Below are 24,377 nucleotides of genomic sequence, written 5' to 3'. Positions count from 1 at the left end.
GAATAGAAAATGGGGCTACGTATTCCTGTTCTTTGTTTGGTTCAGCCAATAGTTGATGGGGAATTTGCGGACCCCAAGATTTATGTTTTCTAAAATAAATAAAAGTGGAATAGGAATACGTATTCCAATAACACCTATTTGGGTGGAATTGCAAAACGTCATTTTTGGGCCAAAATTGGAATACGTATTCCTATTTTACTTCATATTTTAATTCCAATATGGTGCATCCAAACGAAGAATTCAAAATTTTAAGAATTTACATATACCTGTTCCACTTGTATTCCCGTTGCCAATTGGGCCCTTAGAATTTGAATGGTCCTATCTAAAATTACGATTTAATATTTGGATCAGGGTTACATAATTGATTTGGGTTAGGGTTCTAATGAATAGGGTTGAAATTATTAGGGTAAGAAACTAATTGTACTATTTTTTAATTATTTGTATACCTTTTAATGCTCCATTGAGACTTTTAGCCAACTCACCTTATTATTATTATTATTAATTTAAATGTTGCCTTTTAAACCAAACTACGATGGTGATGCCATAGTTTGAAAACCCTAAAACCCAAACAGGTGAATCAATTATTTATTTGCAATTTTTACAGTTCACATTTTCAGACCTGCTCTTTTGCGGGGCTGAGGGTTTGGTTTGATGGATTTTACTGCTATCTGTAGTATTCTCATGAAAATTTTGTATGCTGACTCAATATCACAGGTACATTCTTCTTTCAGGAAACTGTGTATTCTCTTTTATCTTTGAGAATCCTTTGAGGGTTTGAAATGAAAACCTTGCTTTCCTTGTTTCTGCACATCTTTTTTTGAAAATCTTCTTCCCTCAGTGCATTCTGATTTGGGTTTCCTATGAGTGAAAATGTCAAAACCTGAAGGTCCCGGCTTCATGTATTTTCTGTATTAGCTTTATCATTTTTATTTTCATTTTATCATACTATTGTAACTGTAGAAGCTTTAACAGTTATGAATATGAACATATTTTCATCTGCCGCCGTTCATATTATTGTTGTAAACGTTGTTTTGTCAATCACCATCTCTGTTATATATGTTCCTTTCACAATGATCGTATAATGTTTATAGTTCTGTCATGTCTGGCATTACATTTTGACAGTCTCCTTGTATGTAACTATCAACTTATTGCCATGGTGACGCCCAAAGGCAGCCTCTGTCTCCATGTGAAACTTTTCATATCTTTTCACTGTGAGCTAAAACAGTGAGCATACATTTGCAAAGGATCTCAAATCTATGACATTCATTTTAATGGTTATCCTCTATTAAAATGTCTAATGCAATTACTGTTTTGTACATATGCGTGTCACTGTGATAGCATTTGCTTGTTTATGGCATATGTAACCTTCTCCTGATTCATTGTTCCTGTATGTAATCAATTGCCTTTTAGCTTTTATTTGTAGGCCCTCACTTGATGACCTTTTCTGCAGTCCTAGCAGTGTCTAAAATCTCATGGTTGCTTATGAGGAGTGGCCGCATGTTTACTGGTGTGTTTCCTTGCCTTATGTACTTCACCTTAGAAGAATTATTTGGTACATTATGGACCCTAAATATCATCATTCAATTCCATGGAATTGGAAAACACATGCACTTAAACTTAAACATGGGGGTTAGGTTTCGCCTAGTTACAACTACTAAAGAGACATCATGCACCCCAAGTGTAAGTCTATGTACCACACGTAGCATTCAAACTTAGCCGACAGTTGTGTGAGCATACATTCTGCAAATTGTTAAATCATAGAAGGCTCTTGAATAGTTGCTCTTTGCTATAAATTGTGAACATATAAAATTAGATGTAGATTTTCTTACAAAGAAGCCTAGAATGAACATAGTGCTTTGGGTTTCATGGTTGAACTGGTGTCACATTTTTCATTTGTCTAGAACAATTTATTTCTGTTAAAGGTTATAGTTTGTGGAAAGTTTTGGGTTTCTCCATTGATTAAAAATATTCAAAGAAAAAAGCTTTGATCAAATTAAGTTTTTTAATTCTTTTTCATCTTGTAACAAGATAATGGCTTATCTCTGTTTTAATATTAGGCATAGTTTGTGACAAATTGTCAAGTTAAATATCTGATTAATTACTATGTATCAGTCAAAACTCAAAAGTGATAGGAATGGGTAATAAGAGGAAGGTGGTGGGAGAGATGGCACAGGGCATGGATGGTTTTCTGGTATGTAGGATTACTCTAAAGAAATCCGAGAATTATAATGTTAATGCAGTCATGCTTAATTGTTTTGTCCTTTATGCTTTAAATGTTTTTGGAAGTGATCCAGCTTGTTTTTCTTTTCCATAGTGAATTCCTTGTTTTCTGTTTCTCATTTTTTTTGCTTCTTAAATTTTCTAGCCATTGGAGGGAAATAATGGAGACCCTATTCAACCCCATTCTGTTAAGAAAAAAGTTGTAAAGGGAGGTCAGATTGGTACCGATGAGAAGAAATCTTCAGTACTTTACATTGGCCATATACCTCATGGATTTTATGAAGACCAGATGAGAGGTAAGGAATGTATATTGTACAAACGAAAATGAATTTTTGTTTTGATTGGATGATCATTGATAATTGTTTTCGTCTGATTGGTGATTGATGTTTAGCAATTGAGTCATGCAAAATTGGAGACTCATTTTTCACTTAAGCCCTACTTGATGCCATTTACATTAACCTTGTTCCAACCTTCTAGATCTTCATGCTCGTTTCCACCTTTTTTGGTCATTAGTTAGTATTTCACTTTAATTTTGCAAATATAATTGGTATTTTTTGTGACATTGTCATGGTCTTTATGTTAGGTTTTTTTAGCCAGTTTGGAACCATCAAACGTCTTCGAATATCAAGGAATAGAAAGGTCTGTACTGATGGTTATTTTAAATTTCCAAGCAATGATGATGTAAATATATTTAATGTGTCAAAGGATTCTATTGAAAGACATTTAGGGTAATAGTTAAATAGGTAACCATGTTTGTAGTAAATGGACACCTCCTAGTGTTTCGTATCTTTGCTAGATTCTGTATATCTTTGTTTTCTGCTTTGTAGCCAAATGAAAAGCAAAACATAATGCATTGGACAATAACTTTTTGAAATCCTTGATAAACTAGGCCTTTGGTTCTTTCTTTCAATAAGAGAAACAAAAGACTTATTGTTACATCAATATCGATTAATCTTCCACAATTGCTCATGTTCAAGAGAAAATATCAGTGGTAATAACAATTGGACAGCATGTCTTCTTTGAGAATAGTCGGTGTCTGGAGACATTGCTAGGATTTTGTTCCTTTCACTTGAAAAGCAGAAGTAGAAATCACCATTGATACAAAACAGTTGCCCTTCCCAGAGTTTCACAATGCTAGAGTTTCAGAGCAATTGGGAGGCTACAAATTAGGACTTCTCTATTCCAGAAGTGTCATTTGCTACGTGAGGAGGAAACTTGAGAAGGACAATCATATATGTAGGGACAACTTGAAGGGATTCTTCTATTCTTTGGAGATGCCCCCTAAAGATAATAATAATCCTTTTAAGTGCACCAACTTGGCCTGCAATATCAATTATTGGTTTGACTAGTCAATATGACATGCCTAGTGAGGAGTTCATGAGTTAAAATTTTAAAGAAAATGTGACATTGTACTACTGTGTGGAAGTGGCATTTAAAAAGAAGATTTTAGATTTGGAGCTGTTAAGCTTTTTGCTCTGCATTGAGCTTATATTGGCCATGTTTGGTTTCAATTTTATAGCCTTTGCCAACAAGGACAAGGCTGTCCACAAAATGTAGGTGGGAGATAGACTCTACACCTAAAGAATCTTATAAATCTCTTACAGCTCTCGCTGAATGTTTTATCCAAGATTTGTATCTAGGGACTCTGTTAACTTTTAAAAGTAAAAGGAAATGTGGTATCCCGCTTCAACCCTCTGGAAGGCTTGAGAAAACCCCAATTATCTCAGTTATTGGATTCCAGGGGAAGCCAAGGAATTACAAATATGAAAGCCAATACCTCCAGTCCTGTGGAAAACCAATCTTTTCCTAAACATTTATAGAAAGGTCCAATCTGCTTGATTTTAAGCCACGTTTGTTTCATGTTTCATGATTGTACCACTATGTTGTATGGTCAAAGTGAAGCAGTTCATGTGTTTCCAATTAGGAACATCCAGGGCTGTAGGGCTATCCTGTATCGCCCAAAAGTATTGTTATTTTTATTTTCTGTTAGTTTTTGGTGGTTAAAATAAATACAAGCATCTATGTTTACACGTACCTAGGAATGTGCCCAAGAGGAAGTAGGAGGTTGAAAATATTTTGATGTTTGTGGCTGTACTAAATGGAAATCATAATTTTCAAGAAGGAAAAACCTTTTCTATAATTTATAATGTTGAAGTCATAAAAATATCCTTATTGACACGAGAACAAGGAAGGGGAAGAGTAATGTGCTCATATCTATTGGATGGTTACAAAAAAATGGGAAAAGGCATTTGTCTAGGTAACCACTTCGGAAAATTGGAAAGACACCTTTTAGGAGCCCTCTTGGGTAAGTTGAAAGGTCATCTATGGGCTGTGTTTCTTTTCTTGCTAGTTATGTGTTGTTCATCAAGGTCAGCTCACCGGAACTGGACAAAGTCCATTGAGACCACATGGACCTTTATGGTGCATGCTATTTTCCATAATTTTATCACTATGTTTTGTGACACCAAATCCTCACTATTTCTGACCACATCTTCACTCTTCAGTAAACTAATGGTGAAGCTGGCAAATCTGACTCCATCGAAATGATGAGGGCTGCACAATTGTAGATAGCAATATCGTCAATCTTGAAACCTTTTTTCTATTTTCTTCTATGTTTTTAGAATCTGCGTATAGCAATTAGTGGAGACAGACAAATATTTATCATATATTAGAACTTGATAACATCCATTCTCACTGCTTACTCTGCTTTTTGCTAAATCTGATGTATCAGAGACTATCACAAACTTCCTAAAGTTAAGATAAGAGAGTGTAGCATGCATATGAGTAAACAAAAGGAATAATGAGCTGCTTTAATAGTCTATTTTGCCTTTAATTACCTTGTAAATACTACTTTCTTCCAAGTTCAACTATTTGTACATGTGATCATGTTGCCTGTCTGTTCAATGTGTTGACACAAATCAAAATCATTATCGTGTTCATTTAGCAGATGCTCATTCACACAGGGAAGGTTGAGATCACAATAAATATGGACCATTTATGTGCTATTCCTTGGGAAATTCGGACTGTAATATTTGCCCTATTAGCAGGAAAAAGTAGATAAAGTTGACAGTATACAAGCAGATGCAATTTCTAGTGATTAATTTAATTAAAAGTCAGGAAAAAGTAGATAAAGTTGACAGTATACAAGCAGATGCAATTTCTAGTGATTAATTTAATTAAAAGTCAGGAAAATTTGGGGGGAAAGCTGCCACAATTTTGAGTGTGCAATAACCACAGAAATGGCCAGGTGGTAAGAAGTTAGAACAATTGATTATGATGATTTTCTTGCAGTTTCTGCTATTATGGTCTCCCAATCCCCCAAAAGAACGTTTTCCCACTGCAGGCCAATAAATGGGAAATCTCCAGAAATGCTATGCTATTCAAATTTATCACCTTCGGCCTATTGATCTAGGTTGACAAGCAACTCTGTCTTGATTTGGCTATTGTAATTGTGATGCTGCCAACATAGATTGGATCTTTTGTCTTTTTTTTCTTTTTCCTACTTAAGGCCCCTTCCCCTTTATTAATCTTTTCTTTCGCTGTACTCCTTTGAGTATCCTTCCCGCCTACATCCTGAAAGGTTTTCTCATTGAAATAGTTTTTGGCTTCCTCATATGGTTCAACAGTCAACTCCTTTGTGCATCATAGAGTTCATAACTTTATTTTAAATTTTGTTGAATTACTGTATGCTCCCCTTTTAATCTTACTTCATTAGTAGACAAGGATGCTAGTCATCTTGAATTTTGAATTAATATCTGCTGAGAGAAGAAATCATTACATTCTAGTTGTGGTTTTTATATGAAGCCAACATTTTATATTGCAGTAGTTTCGGCTGGAGTTCTGTATTATATTGCATTGACTCTTATGCTACTTTTTGTTGATCTTATCAATCACAACATTGAGAAACTATAATAATTTCCATATATGTATTTATGTCAGACAGGGAATTCAAGACACTATGGTTTCATTGAGTTCGAGTCTCCTGAGGCAAGTGAATTTATCTTACTTAAGACAGACATAAGATTATGTTATTAATAGTATATTTTCATGTATGTTTGGCTTCTTGCCATGTGATGATGGTGTGCTTCTGTGCAGGTTGCTGAAATTGTAGCAGATTGCATGCACAATTATCTTTTGTTTGAGCACATTTTGAAAGTTCAGCTTGTTCCATCTGAGCAAATTCACCCTAGACTGTAAGATATTTTAAAGAAATTTGACTGTCATTTAGAAACAATTTTCACATTCATATGCATTATCAGTCATAGAGTGTACTGTAGGAACACTATGAATACCTATTGTGCTTGGGCATTGATAACAAGGTTGTAAAGTTTTTTTTGCATTAGTTTCTGTTGCCTGTGATACACTTACTTTGTGTATTCATTTTTTGTTGTTTGGCTTATAGTAATTACAATTTTATTTACCTTCAATAACTCCAATTTGGAGAATGATCTGAAAATCAATTGTGACATTTGATGGTTCATCACGAACATCTGTTTCTCCCCCCACTCTTGGTATATTTGTTTCCCTGTATCTATTTGAGTGCCAATTTGTTGCATGACGTACAGTGTATGGTGTCCAAAAAATATGGTCATACTGACCCTCAGCCAAACCACCTATACCCCTACAATTTTTGGTGGACTCCCCACCATCTCTATAGCCTCAATGAGAATTCTGAAAATGAACTGTGCATCTTTCACTTCCCCTTCACAATCAACTGCCTTAAACAACATTTTCTCTTTGGGGGACACTACAATCACATTAATCAATGGTTTCTTATATCGTTCCATCCATTAGATACAATACACACACTCAAAGCTTTCCAAGAATTTCTATTTGGTTGAAGAGATCTCTCTATTGACGTCCTCTCGTTTTGCAATAGAGTGGTACACACCTTTTCATACCTGGGACCTGTGTAAGCAGCCGATGCTTTATTGAATGTTGACACCATCTACTTCCAATATGATGATCTCACCAAGTTGAAAGGGAGACCATTGACTTGGGGGCAACATGAAATGGCTTGATCAACAAGCTCTCTTGCTTCCATTTTAAATGCTGTGCCCATCAGATACTAATGAACTCATGAGTTGCTTTTGACAGTTTTATTTCTACCAAGATGAGAATTACAAAATAATGACTGCTCAATCTTTACCTTTAAAAGTATGTCCTACTTGCTTTATCAGCAGTGGTATTCCAGTGTAAATATATGTAATATATATATGTATGTATGTTATGTTTTATACATTTGTACATATAGTCATAATACATGAGATGTTACTATAGATAGCCATTTACTTAATCACTCGTTATAGCCCCTCAAGAGGATAAGGTTGTCTTGTGTAGGGAAAGGTGGAGTAAATCTACATAAGGTAGGTGAGTCCCAAGACAAGATAGAAACAGGGTTCCAAAGCCTTGGGGAACCAAGTGTAGATTGGTGTCAAGCGCCCTAGAACAAGTAAATCAGCACTACAACAAGTAAATCGGCAATTGATTGAGTTAAGGAGAGAAGTAGGGAATTGGGGCTTAAATATATTAACTATCATATGTATTAGTATGCATTGTTTTCTTGAATTGAATTGATTTAGACGCTTGTAATGTGTGTTAATCTTTGGAAATCAACAGTCTTCTAGTTGGTACATTGCAACCTCTTTCAAGTAGGTGACAAATATGTTATTTTGATATTAAATAATCAAAGAGCTTCTTATTTATGAAGATCTTATGTCTCTATTGTATGAAACTCCTTATTAGCATGCATACATAAATTCATGTTAAGAAACAAATCTGATACATCCAAACTAGAGCAACCTGTGAGTAGTAGGATCATGGTCACTAGTTATCAAAATCCCATTAAATTCCCCTAGGGATCTAGCTCAAGAAGTTGACCTTTCTAATGCATCTGTCATTAGAATAAAGAGGAATGGGTAGATTGGGTCCTCTTGTCTGAGACCCCAAGAAATACTAAAAAAACCAACCTGGGTGCTATTTACTATAATAAACATCTTCGGGGTTGTGATACATTTGAAGACTAATTTTATCCACAGTTTTGAGAATCCACATGCTTCTAGACTGTTACATAAGAAACACCAATCTATCCTATCATATGCATGAGCATATACTATGGGATCTATTGTTCTGAATAGAATGAATAGCTTTATGAGCTATAATGATACCATCATATATAGATCTTCTAGGGTCAAAACCTATTTGTTCCTCAGTAATGAGGTTGGATAGAATCTTTTGAAGCTTAGAGGCCAAAATCTTTGTAAAGAGTTTATAAAGAGTATTGCATAGGGTAATAGGTCTTGCCCTTTGTAGGAATAAGGGCAAGAAAAGTGTTATTAACTTCACGAAGCAATTTGCTTGAATTCCTAACTTCTTCTAGAGCCTTAGTAATATCATCCCCAATGAAGTTCCAACATTTCTGAAAGAAGGCAGGGAATCCATCTAGTCTTGGTGATTTATCCGAATGTATTTGTTTAAGAGTTGACTCAATTTTTGACTTAGATATCTTTTGTAGAAGAAGATTGTTTTGTTCCCTGGATACTAGTTTTGGGATGTTGGAAAGAATTGGGCAAGCAGATTAGAACCCTACCCACTATTGTAGATATCTTCAAAGTAAGAGACTACCTCCAAGCTTATATCCTCAGGAGAATTCTTTATGTTTCCATCCCTCCCTTTGATAGATGTAATTCGATTGATTGTTCTTCTATGTTTGGAACTGTTATGAAAAAACTTAGTATTGTTGTCTCATGCCTCCAATCACACCTCTCTCGATTTCTCCCTCCAGGAAAGCTCTTCTTTGGAAAGAACTTCTTAATATTTTTGCATAATCTTTTTTTCTTCTAGCTACTAAGTTTCCCCCATTCCATGCTCCATAACTTCATTAGTAAGTGATGCCAAATTTTCCTCCAAAGTTAACTTATCCTCAAAGATGTTCCCAAAGAATTTTGAAGTCCACTCCTTTAGTTTTCGCTTGATTACTTGGAACAGTTTGGAGCTTGAGACCTCTGTTTCTTCCCACCATTGTTTAATTTGTTTAATACAATTTTTGTCTTTAAGCCACATTTGCTCAAATTTGAAAGGGCAATTACTAGTGCGTTTATCCTCTACAACTTTCAGCTCGACAGGATAGTGGTCTGATCCTCATATTGGTTTTACTTCAGAGTGGAATGAAATAGGGAAAGAAGATAAGTCCCCATAAATAAGAAACATATCTGATCTTTCTGCAATATTGCTAAAGCCTTTCCTTCTATTATTCGAGATAAAGGTATTATTTGAACATGTTATTTCCATCAAACCTAGCCTATTAGCCCAATCAAAAAACTCCTTTGATGCCAAAGAGAGAGAATTGCTGCCACCTTGTTTCTCTAAGGGATGAAGGATAGCATTAAAATCTCCTCCAATTTTGGATAGACCATCTTGTTCTACATTGAAATTTTTCTTCCAGTTCCATCCATAGCCTCAACTTATCTTTGTTGTTGATTGGACCATAGATATTAAAAAGCTTGTACCGAAAATTAGATCTTATACCCTTCACTGATCCGCAAATCCAATTTCTATGAAATTCCAAGGAGGAGATAGAGACATTCCTCGGATCCCATAACAAAACAAGCCAACCTCAAGTTCGTGCTGGGGAGTATCTTACCTCCCTCCAGCGTAGAGACCTCTTAAATTTTCCCATTTCTTTACTATTTAGTTTAGTTTCTTGAAGAAGAATTATGTCAGCCTTAGTGTTAGAGATGTTGCGCTTTAGGAGTCGTTGCTTGTTAGGGGTGTTGAGGCCCCTAACATTCCATGTAATGATGTTCATGGCGCCATGGGAAGGATCTTCTCCTTCCCTGCATAAAGAATATCTGTAAGTTTAACCTGACCTTTAGCTCCCCCATCTCAAGATCTCAATTCTTGCAAGGATTTCTAACTGCACTTCTTCAACACTTTTGCACAATTTGGATCTCCTTTGCTTGGGAGGGAAAGTCCTAAACCTGAAGGTCCTAAGTTATCCTCTGCTATTTCCCCATTGATCTCAAAGTCTGTTGTTTCCTGATCAACACTAGAGGCTAATTCCTCTTCCTTGAGGTCAACTTCCATAATTTTAGAAATTAAAATAGATTTCTGCAACTTCACCTTTGCCTCATTGCAAATCTCATCCAAAAATTGATTCATTAGATCATCCACTACCATATTGTTTAGAGCCTTGTTGATGTGAGTTTTGTGTCACTACATAACATATTAGTAATTGGATGCTTGATACAGAATATCAAATACACAATTCCTCTCTTGAAAAGTTATCTCTCATGGGACATGAGTATAACTCCGATGTTCCTTACACCGTTGGATACTCGCTCAGTTTTATCAATGTGATTTGCTGGTAATCACGTAGGCGGCCTTACGTTTTCTTGTTTGAGAAAAATTTGGATCTTGGTGAGAAAATGGAGATGGTGGTTCGGTGTGAATGCTAGATGATGTTGATGGCGCGATGATGGCAATGTAGGGTGAATGGCGATGGAAGGTGAGAATGCCGATGTTTTGGTTTACTTCTCTAACTAACCTCTTCTAAGCATGAAATTTGGCTACTCAACTACTCCTACTCCTAAGAATGGAAGGTTAGCAGATGGACGGGGATCGAATCTAATGAAGGCTAACCAGCGGCCCTACCTCCATAGATGCAACGCTTCAAAGGAAAGTAAACTAGATCACCACACAAAGCCTCCCAACCAGCCACTAGGATGCTAGTGGCCTAGTGTTGACCCCTATCAAACATCTACCAAAGCTACCATGCAACTATCCATTTTATTTTACTCTTACTCTAACAACTTGAAATGAAATTGCTTCAACTTGAAAAGAAAAATTTAACTATGTGGAAGTAGAAAACATGCAATAACACCCAATGTTCTTAGTCAACATGCAATGAAAAAGAGAGCACTTTGGTATTATTTTCGCAACAATTTCTCCAAACCCTCCTCCCCTTTACAAATGAGAGCCAATGGCCTTATATAGAGGTCCAAAATACAATGGACGGTAGAGATCAAAACAAGATCGACGATCCAGATTGGATCCAAAAACCCTAATTAGGGTTGCCACCCCATCGGCCAATGAGAAGATGCCACCTCATCAATGGACCAATGAAAAAAGTGCAAAAGTGGCAACCAATGAGAAGGCACCAAAATGGTGGCCAATCAGAAACAAACACTTGTCCTATTCTAGAAGAAAGAGAAAGTTGCCACTTGGGCTTACATAAGATGATCTTCTAATATAATTCTTCCTTTTTCTTTTGTTCTTTTAGCTAAGGCAATGAACTTAGCTAGCCTTTCGTTAACTTCTTCCATAGGAGGACAAGGTGTGTGCTTCGCTCGGAGTTCTGCTGACTTTGCCACGCTGTTTGCTGCTTGTAGTATCCTTTCGTGATCCTTCTCATATTCCTTTGCAAACCCAATAAAACCATTGAGTGAGGAAAGGGTGTTCAGATGTTTCCTTTTGACAGCAGCCTTTCCTAACTCATCCAATCTTGATCCAAATCCTGTCTCACTGACATCCTCCTCTCTAATACCCTCAAAATCAATCGCCACCCCAACGTCGCTCATCATGGTCGAAATGGAAGTGTCGACGCTTGGGCCGTGTTGTGCAATCTCATCATGAATTTCTTCAAGTGTTCTGAATCTGGTAGTCAATGCGACATACCAAGATTCAACTATGCTCAATCCTCTCTCATCAACCAACCGGGCTCTTTCCAAATATGCCCCCGGTAGCCTAATGAACGCCTGCAGCCTAGGAATAACCAAATCCTTGATGGGAAGAAAATTCTTCCATTCCTCTTCAAATAATCTGAATTTGTTTCTAACAGTCACCAATGACTGGAATGTTGAGATGGAGGGCAAGAAATTTCGCCCATCTTGGATTGTATCATAGATCCAACCCCTTACTTCATGTAACTGAGCTGATACCTCTTCTGAATTGCTCCCGCTGTCTTGAGGAAGGGCTGCCTGATGCAGCTGTTGGATTGGCTGGCAATCTCTCCAATATTTGTTTTCGGCCTCTAACTTTACTATCTTTTCGTTTGCCTTCCTCAATCTCTGATTGATGCTATGCCTTCCTGAACCTCCTCACATTCCATATCATCTGTATTTCTTCCCAAATTATGTTCTACTATTTCGTACTCCTGGGCTGCAATCTCATCCGCTGCCTTATTGACTGTTGGTATAGCAATCTGAACCCTTCGGTGACCATCACTGTCGCTTCTGATTACCCTTGCCACCGTATTTGCCATCTGTTTTTGGTTCTCGCTATCATCCTTTTCTATTAGTCCTTGGATATCATCAACTGCGTGAGCCATTACCACCTCGCCTCTCGGCATAAGCATTTGCCTTAACCATAGTGGTGCAGTGCATCTCCCCAAATCTGGATTCGGTTCGACCAACAAAGCATCACCAACGGCCTTAGACGCCTGACTTATCTCTTCAATATCAATCGGCCCATCTTCTTCTCTACTAGTTTCTGCCATATTTCCTTGCTGGTTCTCCGAGAGAGGGGAGTACTCCGTACTTTCACTGTAGCCACTTGATTCCGAATCAGAGCTCACCTCCACTGCGGCCCCTTTATCACTCGAATTGACCTCTTGGCTTCTAGCCTTAGTTATACTCTCCCTTGACGGCGCTGCCCGCTGTCTCTTGGCTGGAGGTTCCGAACGTTCTTGGCTTTTCTCTACCTCCAAAGCCCTCTTCTTGCTATTTCTAACTGTCTCCGATTGCCGGCCACTTCCTTCACCCTTCTGTCCGATTGATTCTACTAGACCTTCCTTCGGTTTCATCATCTCATAAGTAAGGAGAACCTTTTGTCTTTGTAGCTTTCTCAACTTGGCATTATACCACGACTCGGTATGCAAATCTACTGTCCTTGTGACTGCCTCCAAGGAAGGATCCTGATGATCGTCCAATCCACTGGATTCAACTCTGTTCCAACTACTGTCTCATAGTCTTCTCTCAACACACTACGATCATCCTCCAATTGATCGGGAATATCAAGGCCTCTCCATCTGATATCTCTCATCATGTTCACCGACAATCTCGAGAAAGCTAGCTTTCTCACGTGAAAATCATCCTTTGCATTGGCCCAAAAGTCCTCTATAGTGGGAACATGCTTAAATTCGCTTCCATGAGATGCCTTGATAAGACCAACAGGGTCGAATCCTTGCCTTGCTCTGTACCATCCTAGATGATACCACTCCAATTCCTTTTCCGCAGCCTCAAAGGTGGCCCGATTTGGGCAACTATCATTGCCAATTATAATTGAGAAAGAAACGCCTGTTTTCCCCTCATTCCTCATTACTCTATCATAGTGCTCAAGCTGCCTAGCCAATTCCATCAAAACTACCTTGTCGGGCGGGTATCTTGGAAGCCTCTTGGGACAAACTGTACTTCCTGCCACTCTAATGTATGTGAATTGCGGGAATTGGATGAACCAACTCCCAAACTTCTTAATCCTTGCTTCTGCTTCCGATGAAAGTCTCTTAGCAGGCGCCCCTTGTAATACCCTTACTGTCTTCATGGCGAATGCATCGCAAAACATCTTGTAATCCTTGTTATTGTGCAAATGAAGCTGCGGATAGCATTCATGCACCAAATATTGCCCCGGCCCATTACCAATCTCTCCTAAGGCCCTAAGTCCCGGACTCTCATACAATCTAGCAATTAAGTAAAACAGATAGGATCCCATGTAGAATTGCCTTTGGTTTTGAACTGTTCTAAGTTGCAACTCTAAATTTTCACTTATGATCCTAGCCCAATCAAATTTTCCTTTTCCCTTTTCAATTTCATCAATGAAGAAGTACATCCAGTTTTCGAATTGCATAGCTTGAGCTAGGCCCATGATCCGGCTGAGAAGAACAATGAGATCGCCATATTCCGGCTTGAAATCTGCCACTGTAAGCCTTGTTGATTTGTTAACTCCTTTCCTCCCTTCGTGTATCCAATTCCGCTTTAGATGTGAGAAGTAGGCCTCTTGGTTACCTTGAAATGATTTGGCCGCCTGATCCACCATTACAACTGTCATGCCCTTGCTCCGGGGAATATTAAATGTCTCTTCAATTGCTTGTTCGCCAATGTTGGCCAACACTATCTTCCCTTCGCCAAAAATGATGGATTTACTGTCTAGATCAAATCTGGATGCACACTCCATAATCAATTCCGGACAAGGCAAAGTAGGAGGAAAAGCTGCTGCATGTACAATTCCGCTCTTGTATATCCTCTTTGCCAAGGGGGATTGTCCTTCCTTTAGTCTGTCCCTCATCCGTATCATGTCCATTGTAGCGATATTAGTATCGGTTATTTTCTTCATTTTCGAGAAGAAGGAAGTTTTGGGCGTCATATCCTCTTTGTCTTTCTTAGCGTTTGCCCGCTTGGGATTCTTACTTGCACTATCATCCTCCATGCTCGTCGCCCTATTACGGGATGGTAGAGTGGTGGACCAAAAGGCAAGAAGAACCAAGTAGTGCAATTCTTAGAAAAGAGCGAAAGAATGGATGTCAGCTTAAGCACTCCTTGCAACTCTAGATGATGACTTTCACCTTAACTAATAATCTTACAGCAACTTTTCGGAACCCGGGATATGACATCAAAGAATTACAAATCCCTTTGCAAATTAGAAAACAAAGCCTCTAAGCTTATCCAACACTTGCCTTCTATGCAAAAATCAAACTTTCATATGTATCTCTTCTCCAACAAAATTGCCCAAATCTGATATAAAAATTGCAGCCCCTCTAGAAAATCAGAATTTTGTCTTCCACAAATTTCGGCCCTCACAAAATTCGGCTCCCACAAAATTCGGCTAAGCATGAAAAAAAAAATCTGCCCTTCCACAAAATTCGCCCAAGCAAAGAAGGAGCAAAATCTGTAAAATCTGCCACCTAAGGCACAAATCGCAGCCCACAAAGTGGAGCAAAAATCCCCAAAAACGCCAAAAATCTGGCCCTTAGTCAAATCGCCCAACAATGGCAATGGAGAAATTGCCCAAAAATCGCCAAAAAACTGCCTTCCACCAATTTCGCCCAAGTCTGGAAATCTGCCCTTGCTTCAAATTCGCCCAAGCATGAGGAGCAAATGAATTGATGAAAATGAAATGGGAGGGGACTCCCTTTATAGTAGCTTTCACCTTCCTCCCAGGCTGGCCGACTTGGTCCTATAGAGGAAAAAAAAAAACCAAAATTAAAGCTAAGTTAGTGGCCCACTTTAAATACTTTGCCAAAATTTTAATTTTCTAAAATGAAAACTGCACTTTTAATTTACTAATTAACCACAAATTGCAAAACGAAATTAAATGGTGCCTTGGGGATGCTAAAAATTTCTATTTAATGAGGGTTTGCTAATTAATACATCCTTGAAGTTGAATTTTGGCTAACCAAAAGCCATTTCTTAATATTAATTTACCAATTTCATTAAATACCAAAAGCTTTCATGGCAAATTTAATCTATTAAAGCCAATTTTTGCAATTTTCCTCTAAATCGATTTTGCTAAATAATTAAAATTTTATGACAAAAAATAAAATTGCCTCTAGAGTAAAAATCGATTTTGCAATTTAACTTCATCTTACAAAATTAAATTCTATTTCACCAAAAAAAATAAGATTTTCCAAGAACCTAAGTCTAACGAAAAATTTCCTTATTTGAAAATCATTCAAATTTACAATTAAATCCAAATTTTCAAAAGAAATCGTCTAAGTACAAAATTCACAATCTTATCTTGCCAAGTTGAAATCAATTTTGAACTTATTTGGCCTAAGGATAGAACTGATAGCTCTGGAAAATCAAGTTGAAACCGGGTGAAAAAATACATCTAACCTTCTCCACTGGCCCTAAAGGCGATTAAAAAGGGGGTCCCCAAGATTTTGGGGCGATGTGTGAAAACCTCACAACAAGCCTCTATTAACATATTGACTTCCGTTGCTTTTCGTGGGGTTCCACTTGGACCCTCCTCTATTTGGGCCAGATTATTGGAAACAAACTCCTCTTTCTCTGCTTGATGACCAGATCAGACTATTTCCTTGGAAGGAGTGACTTGAAGAGTAGTTTTCTGCAGAGGGAACTCTTCCTCAACATTACTTGGACTAATAATTACCGATTTGAGGCGGGGAGGGCAGTCCCTAATCTCTCCTTTCTCCATCTCCTCCCCCGAATGGATCGGAAAACCCCTACCTTTCTCATTAAGGGAGATTTGAGTGTTTGGAGAATTTCCTGATGATAGACATCTTGAGGTAGAGAAACAACAAAAATTGGTTGTACTCTACAAAGGCCATAGGCAAGTCTTGGATTGACAAAGATAATTTTACCATTTACATTAATATCTAGGGTTTTAAATTCAACTATATTAACATCTACTCTAATTATAATAATTGAACTAGAGCAAGCATATCAGATTCTACCAACCTTACATATGATCCTAATTTGCAGCCTATTATTTTGAGTGTATGTTTAACCAGAAGTTATATCGGAAGATTAGGAAGAAGGATTGCTTTTCTACTTCAAATTTGACCAATTTTTTTGGATCAAAGAATGGGCTCCATTCTAGAAATTTTACAGGGTAATCACTTAGAACTAGGGTTTCCCCGTATAGAAGCTTATTTCTTAGATCTAAACTATCACAAGCCAAATATATAAATTCATTTTCCATAATTGTTAGGTTAGCCTGCTTTCCTTGAAGATTTCTAAGCCAGTTAGCAACATAACACACCTCCATACCGAGGCCTGTCCACCGGTCAAAAAGTCCTAGATCATGGCATCTTCATGAAGATAATTAATCTCATGTTCCGATAGGTAGATCACGATCCATTTGATTTGCTTCCTTGATGCGATTCAAAGTTGTTGGAGGTCCCTGAGTTAGGGAGTCCTTCCTTCTGTCTCATATAGAAGATCGGATCGGAAGAGAATAATATTCTGCTGAATCAATCTTCTGAAGGGGGCTGAAAGCATTAGATTGATTAGGATGCCTTCTTCCAGTATTTTTAGGGATCCTAGCCCTAGGTCAGTTTTTGCCCTCCGAGGTGATATGATCTATCCTTCTTGGGTCTAGGGGACCAGACCTCTATCCATCCTTTCTCAGATTCCTTGTTCTCCGGAAGTAGTTTCAGCGATTGATAGAAGGGCAAAGGATACTTCGTTCACCAGAGATGAGCGCATTGTCTTTGGTACAGTAGAAAATTAGATGAAGACTGCCATTTTTCAGTTTTAATTTATCTTTAGTTTTAATAAGAGCACAAATTTATGCCAATAAAAGTCCAGAAAATTTAACCTTCCCCAGTAGCTCTCATCTATTGTTAAATCTAAAAAATGTTTAAATTTAAATAGTAATGCAGTTAATTTGAGAAATAAGTTTGTAATATCCCTAATAATTATATACAGTTCTAACTTCCCTTACAGATATTTATTCTAATATTCATTATGCCAAACACTTATCGAAACTAAAAGTAAAATATGTATACAATAGCATCACAGAGAATTACTATAGGTAATAATGCAACTTACAAAGAAGAGACTTATGAAATATATTCTGACCTTGATGATGGTATTAATCTCAAGATGAATGTTACTCGATTCTTCAATTGTAGACAGGCTTACCTCCACCTTAGCATATATCTGCCTCTTTGAGTATCTACTTCCGGCTTTGAACAGACTGCTTCTGATGTTAAAGTTTGGTGCGCTTTCCAGCAGCTTATCTCAATGACCAATGATATGTTGCATGAGTTCTATATTCTCCTGGTGGGCCCTAAGTACTAGGGTATGGCAGTATTGGTTGTTAATCTCTGCTGCTAGAGAATTCTAAATTCGCACCTACAGCTGCTGAAGAAGGATCTCTTTTATACCTCCTTTTGTTCTTCAGATGTCTTAATTTGAGGAGATTGTTGATTTCACAAGACAATTTGATGGCTCGGACTTGAAAATTCGCTGGTAATGTACACAATTTAGGAGCTCGTTGACCTTATGTTGATGATTCACCCAAACCCCAATTTCAATCTGGAAGAATGAGTAAATTTGCTGATTAAAGGATATCGCTGATGGAATTTATCAAATTTGAATTATTTGTGGGATTTGATGGATATGAATCTGCTCTGAAGCCTGTGCCACTTCCTTATAACAAATTTTATTGAATGCAAAAATGATGTGACTGGTTGTATGTGTGAAGGATACTCCCATTCAATACAGTTTGACTCTGTCTGATTATCGCTGACCAATAGGTGTCATTCTTCCTTCCACCCCGGTATGAATATACTGGTTTTTATCTTTTATGCAATTTGCTACTAAAGTCTAAAAATCACCGGATTCTGTCTTTCTGATTGCTAGCAAGTGGGTTTTCTGGTGAAAATATGGCCACTAGAAAAGAACATTCGGTGTCTTTCACACAATCATGAAAAAATTGCCAGACAGTTCTCTCCTAGATATTGTATTCGCCTGTAGCCTGGTTCCAGTTGAGCAATTTCATTCAGAGGAAATGAATATGGTGCATCTAATTATTCCCTGGATCTGCTACCTTGATGCCTTGCCCCATCAAGATCTTGCAATCCAAAACTTTGAAGAGGATTGATGCTTTACAAGATTCTGTCCACCTTCAGAGATATTAACTGTTGCTTGCTGCTGATGAAAAAATTCTGAGTCTCAAAGGTTCTGATCTGCAATTGATGTTCCCCTGCTCTCTAATCGATTCACTCAATCTTTTTCATTAAGCCACTGTTGCAGAGCCCATCCATCAACAAATTGTAAACAACTTGCAAAGCCCCTTTACCATCCTGCCCAAGGTCACGTCAGAAGGAAATTTTCCCAGCTATTATAATTTCTTCAAAAAATGAGAAGCTTTACCTATCAACTCAAAAATAAGGAATAAAGATTATATTATAATACAGCACGCTAGATATTATGGAAGCATATGTATCACAACATTGTTTCAGACATTCACTCGAAAATGAATCACACGAATACTAAAAGTAAGATCACAAGAGTCTGAAGCAAATGTAGTAGATAGATACACAAAAGTCACACAGAACTTCAAAAAAAAAAAAAAAAAAACTTCCTCGTTATGTGACACTTACCTTCCTGTCAGCCTTCTTGAGTAACAGACATGCATGTAATCTTGATTGGTCAGAGATCATTGAGACATTCCAATGCGTGAGAGAGAAAAGATGATGATATTAAAATAGAGTAAATTCCCCCGTTCAAAAACCTTGATAGTTCAAGAAAAATTTCTTCTCTCAGCGCTCAGATATTCATGTGCTGATAGAACACCCGATAGTCCACAAGAATAAAATCCAACTCTCTAAAACATAAAATTTGCTTGAACGTTATTCTCAGCCATTCTCACATAACTTGCATGGATTGGCAAGACTCTCCAAACAATGAAAATGACATTATAAATATATGTCTCAATGCATCTGCTAAGAACACCTTCAATGTTAATATATTGCTCGAGCAACCCGAACTCTTCTGTAGCTACATCATCACTCCAGCCAACAACGGCTTGCTTGACCGAAATAACGTGACTTTTACAATCAATCCTTAGCACCTGATGTTGCCATTGCAGTCAGAGACGTAGAAGAAGACTGGTACACTGTCTAGTTCTCTGCTTGCCCAGCCAGTTCTGAACATTACTCACCCTGGCTCTTTCCCTCTTCCTGATATCTTATCTCCTCAACTGACTCTTTCTATCTTGTAACACCCAATCTAGAACAAAATTCTCTCTTTCTAGTGAAAGATTATAACAATATCGTTCTCACACTGCATGAATTGTAATCTTTGACTTTCCTTTGTCCCACAATAAGAAACAACTTTCAATGGTTATAGGAAGAAGACGAACGGATGTTGCATCAGTAGCATGAAGACTGACCATAAAAAAGTGAAGATATGTAAAGAAACCGAAGGGTGATAACTCATCATCACAAAGATATCTGAAGACAGATGGAAGATGAATCATCTTCAGACATAATTTATGACCATGCCGGCACTCACCCATCAAAAATCATGTCCATGAATAGACCCTCTCAGCGTAAATTGAATTGATTTCTTCCTGAGCTGCTTACACACTGATATTGACCGCCCCCATTGAATGCAGAAATAGTCAATAATGAAGGGAAATGAATCCCAACACTGCTACTGCATGTAGCATGGCACCGAGCTGGAGAAATTTGAACAGGTGCCTCAAGATATTGAGAAAAAACAATAATATGAGCTAGCTGGCAGTGGTAAGAACTGAGATTATCATCATTAATTTATGACCCAATCAATCTCAGAAGAGAGACGATCACCATCATAACTGAAACACAATCGAACAGAACTGGCAAGCAAACACATCTAAGCTGAAGGAATCTAAAGGAAAGAATACCTGATAAAACTTCCAACAGAGACCAAAAACAACGGTAGACACAAATTTTAGTGGAGGACGATTTTGAATGCCCCAATCAGTATGATAGATTACAATAAATGAGAGCATAATGAAATATAAGTGGCATAGCCCCTTTCCAGGTACCCTAACTTCTCCATCCGATACCACACAGATTCTCAATGAGCCTGAAACAAAGAATATGAGCTCCCCGTTCATACTTCATCAGAAAAATCTCAACCATATGAGATGAGAAACAGAGTGACTGCCAATAATAATAATGAACTGATGTTCCAGGACATAAAAATAAACTGTCAGCACAACCTTTGGCTTTATTGCTGATAATGAACCTGGTTCTGATACCATCTTAATGTTTTGGCCCAGAAAACAGAGATATACAGCAATAAAAGAGCGTAAACATTATACAAAAGAGTCAAAACATTTATCCTGGGAAAACCCTTCCACTTGAAGGGAAAAAACCCTGCCACACCAGCAGAATATCTCTTTTATTGATCAAGAAATGTTCATATTACAAGACTTTTCTAAGTCTCTCTTGATTGATTTACAATATACCAAGCAATTATATAAATAGATTGCATAAGACTCTTCATCTCCCCTCTCCAGGTACCCTAACTTGTCGATCCGATACCACATAGATTCTCAATGAGCCTGAAACAAAGAATATAAGCTCCCTGTTCATACTTCATCAGAAAAATATCAACCATATGAGATGAGAAACAAAGTGACCACCAATAATAATAATGAACTGATGTTCCAGGACATAATGATAAAAATAAACTGTCAGCACAATGTTTGGCTTTATTGCTGTTAATGAACCTGATTCTGATACCATCTTAATGTTTTGGTCCAGAAAATAGAGATATACAGCAATAAAAGAGAGTAAACATTATACAAAAGAGTCAAAATATTTATCCTGGGAAAACCCTTCCACTTGAAGGGGAAAAACCCTGCCACACCAGCAGAATATCTCTTTTATTGATCAAGAAATGTTCATAGTACAAGACTTTTCTGAGTTTCTCTTGATTGATTTACAATATACCAAGCAATTATATAAATAGATTGCATAAGACTTCATCTTGCACACGATGGTCTCTTTGAGTCTCAAAAATAAGACCATTCATATTTGCACATATTCAATACTTAATATTTCCATACGCATGCCTCTTCCATGACGTATGGCACAATTTTTTGTATTTTTTAACTTAAATATAATCACAAATATTTCTTTTAGCTGAAGATGACCATAATGGTTATAACGTCATATTTCTATCTCATAAAATCAGAGATAAAAATGTCCACCGCAGCTACAAACTTCTACACCTGGGACCCATATCTAAACCGTACCCATTCAGGTATGGAGCGGTTTTAGAAAAAACGCATACGATAGTTTTTGATTCTAATGCATTGTTGCATGTATGCTGTTCTTCTGTATTTTCTTTTTAAATTGCTATCAATTTCCTATTGTAACTGAAAGATATAAGCATTTTTGTTCTACTGCTCACCTTAAATTTCATGCACATAATTGTGGTTATTTATTGATAGGTGGGAAAGAGCAAATTGCAAGTTCAAACCAATTAAGTGGCAGCAGATTGAGAGGAAACATCATAATCGAGTAAGTATTATGAGTTGTGATTCTTGTTGGCGTCATTATTAGATTAAAATCTATAATTTTAATATTGAAGAAAAGAAATTACATTTTTCTTTTTAAAAATTTAGTTGCATTGACTAGAATTGATGATTTAATTATTATTTTTCATATGGGTGTGACTGGAATTTGATTGCAAACAGGAAAGAACTCTGGAAGAGCAGCAGCGTCTTATCAAAACAATAATGAAAAATGATGCAAAACGGCGAAAGAAAATACAAGCTGCTGGCATTGAGTATGAGTATCCAGACATTGTAAGTAATATAGGTTATACAAGCATTATCTGTGTTATTAAGTCGAAAGTCGGATTCAGCTATCAAGATAAAATTAAAGGGTGGGTGTGTATGAAGTTCCTGATATCATCATATTGGTTGATTTTCTGCTTCAGATTGGAACTCTTCCACCAATTCCAAAGAAAATCAAGTTCTCTGATGAGGAAGATTAGGCACATGAAGGGCAAGAAACAACAGATGCAATTTGAGCATCTGCCAGAACCTGCTTTATGCTTCATGAGTGTATCAATGCTATATTTTTCAACATGTCAGTAAGTTTACCTGTAGTTAGGGTTAAGTGGAGGAAGGTTCAGATAGATCTGTAAAAATATTGTGAGCTTCCTTAGCGGTGGCAAACTTGTCACAAGGATTTTGCAGCAATGTTGGTATCAATTTTGAAACTAACCAGAAAATTTAATTTGCATATATATAACTGTGACAGAATTTGTTCATAGTATGATATATTCTACAAATTATTCAGTGGAGTTGCATGTGGAAATAAGTTGAGCGATCTTGAAGGCATATACTAGTGAAATAAGGCTTGAACTCTTTTAAATTAGGTATTCTGTTTACAGCTGTTTTATTACTGGAATTAGCATCTGATGCAAATCTCGAACAAGTTAATTATATTTTTTATTTTTTATCAAAAACAATAGTTTTAACTTTTGGGTATCCAATTTAAATCCGAACCGAAATGCTTATTATTTTGCATCCATGGCTGAATGGTAAAAGTACTCAACTCATAATTGGGAAGGCGCAGGCGAGTTCCTAGAGGTGATATAGATAAAATTCATCAGCTTAGGTTAGCACAAGTATGAATATGGTCTGGTGGTTTGCATGCAAACATCTCTGTGTTACTGTGACCACCAATGTGAAAATAAAGTTAAATACATATGTTTCAGAGAGCACAGCCTCATAGCTTAATGTGAGGAGGTGGGATGTCCTTCACTGTCATGACTCACAATGGTGATGATTTTTTTGTTGATCAACCCCTCTAAGAATTTAAAGTACACCCCTACAATTTTTTACTTTTAAATTTTACTTTCATGCGCCAATAATCACTCTTTTGCTGAAAGCCCCTATCAAAGATGATAATCTGGAATTCATTAGGTAACTTGCTCTGTGCTGCTGAAGGATTGGGTTACTTGAACTCACCAAGCCCCTATGCCAGTAGCAGTACAGCCTGAAGATTCCAGTTTTCACCTTGGAAAGGCAGTTAAATTCAAAGTCTTTGAGATTAATTGAATCTGAGTACTGAGGTATCTTAGATAGCTTCTATAACTCTTGTTTTCTGTTATGATCTATCAATCCATCAATTTAACAGAGTTCTACGCTCAGCTTTGAATATAACCTAGAAACTTGTTTGTCTCTCTAAAGAGCACCATATTTTTTCCAATGTGCAGATGTTTGTAGACATTCCAGAGGTTGGGTTCTCTTAGTGCCTGTTGTTATCATCCATCGTGTCATGTTAGAGTTCTCTGTGTCCTTGACATGTTTGTCAGTCTTCTTTCTGTTTGTTTACTTCATTTCCTATTTTGCAGTCTGGTCTGTTATGTCCACATTCCATCTACGAAGGTCTGACCTGAGCCCCAAAGTCCTGTCTTTACAATTCATACGGGTTCTTTTATCCTGATCCATCAGGGCTGATTGTCTTATCTTCAATAAAATCCTAATTTGGTGGTTCTGATAAGGCCTCATACATATTTCAGCTGGGATGAGCATCCTTCCATTTGGCAATCCTGTATCCATTTCTACCTCAAAGAAAATAGTTGTAGTGGTTGGGCACCCCTTAAGTGTCCTTGTTCATGTTATTTCTAATACAACCATCTGTCTTGAGTTGTAATGCCACATCATCCTCTTAAATACTTTCT

At 37.2% G+C, this 24,377-nt stretch overlaps 1 protein-coding gene across 10 annotated transcripts in view; it reads left to right on the top strand.

Annotated features, from left to right (window-relative positions):
• LOC149551647 (RNA-binding (RRM/RBD/RNP motifs) family protein) overlaps window positions 1-22,991 on the top strand; it is a 43,123-nt gene extending 20,132 nt beyond the window's left edge. For 4 of the 10 annotated variants that reach the window (XM_089787155.1, XM_089787156.1, XM_089787157.1 and 1 more), the window contains exons 2-9: window positions 2,113-2,191; window positions 2,366-2,516; window positions 2,804-2,859; window positions 6,160-6,207; window positions 6,316-6,413; window positions 22,132-22,201; window positions 22,378-22,488; window positions 22,623-22,991. In XM_089787155.1, coding sequence (XP_089643281.1) covers window positions 2,135-2,191; window positions 2,366-2,516; window positions 2,804-2,859; window positions 6,160-6,207; window positions 6,316-6,413; window positions 22,132-22,201; window positions 22,378-22,488; window positions 22,623-22,679 — 648 coding nt within the window. In that variant the 5' untranslated portion in view covers window positions 2,113-2,134 and the 3' untranslated portion in view covers window positions 22,680-22,991. Of the gene's footprint in view, window positions 1-1,450; window positions 1,508-2,112; window positions 2,192-2,365; window positions 2,517-2,803; window positions 2,860-6,159; window positions 6,208-6,315; window positions 6,414-22,131; window positions 22,202-22,377; window positions 22,489-22,622 lie in introns of all 10 variants that reach the window. The other 6 variants (XM_089787151.1, XM_089787152.1, XM_089787154.1 and 3 more) reach the window with 3 other exon arrangements.
• Window positions 22,992-24,377: the final 1,386 nt, after the last annotated feature.

Source organism: Cupressus sempervirens, chromosome 6 (genome assembly GCF_028749045.1).
Source record: "Cupressus sempervirens isolate cs-2001-9-10 chromosome 6, ASM2874904v1, whole genome shotgun sequence".
Taxonomy (NCBI): domain Eukaryota; kingdom Viridiplantae; phylum Streptophyta; class Pinopsida; order Cupressales; family Cupressaceae; genus Cupressus; species Cupressus sempervirens.
Note: the sequence above shows the minus strand (reverse complement) of the source record. Positions and strands in the feature narration are given on the sequence as shown.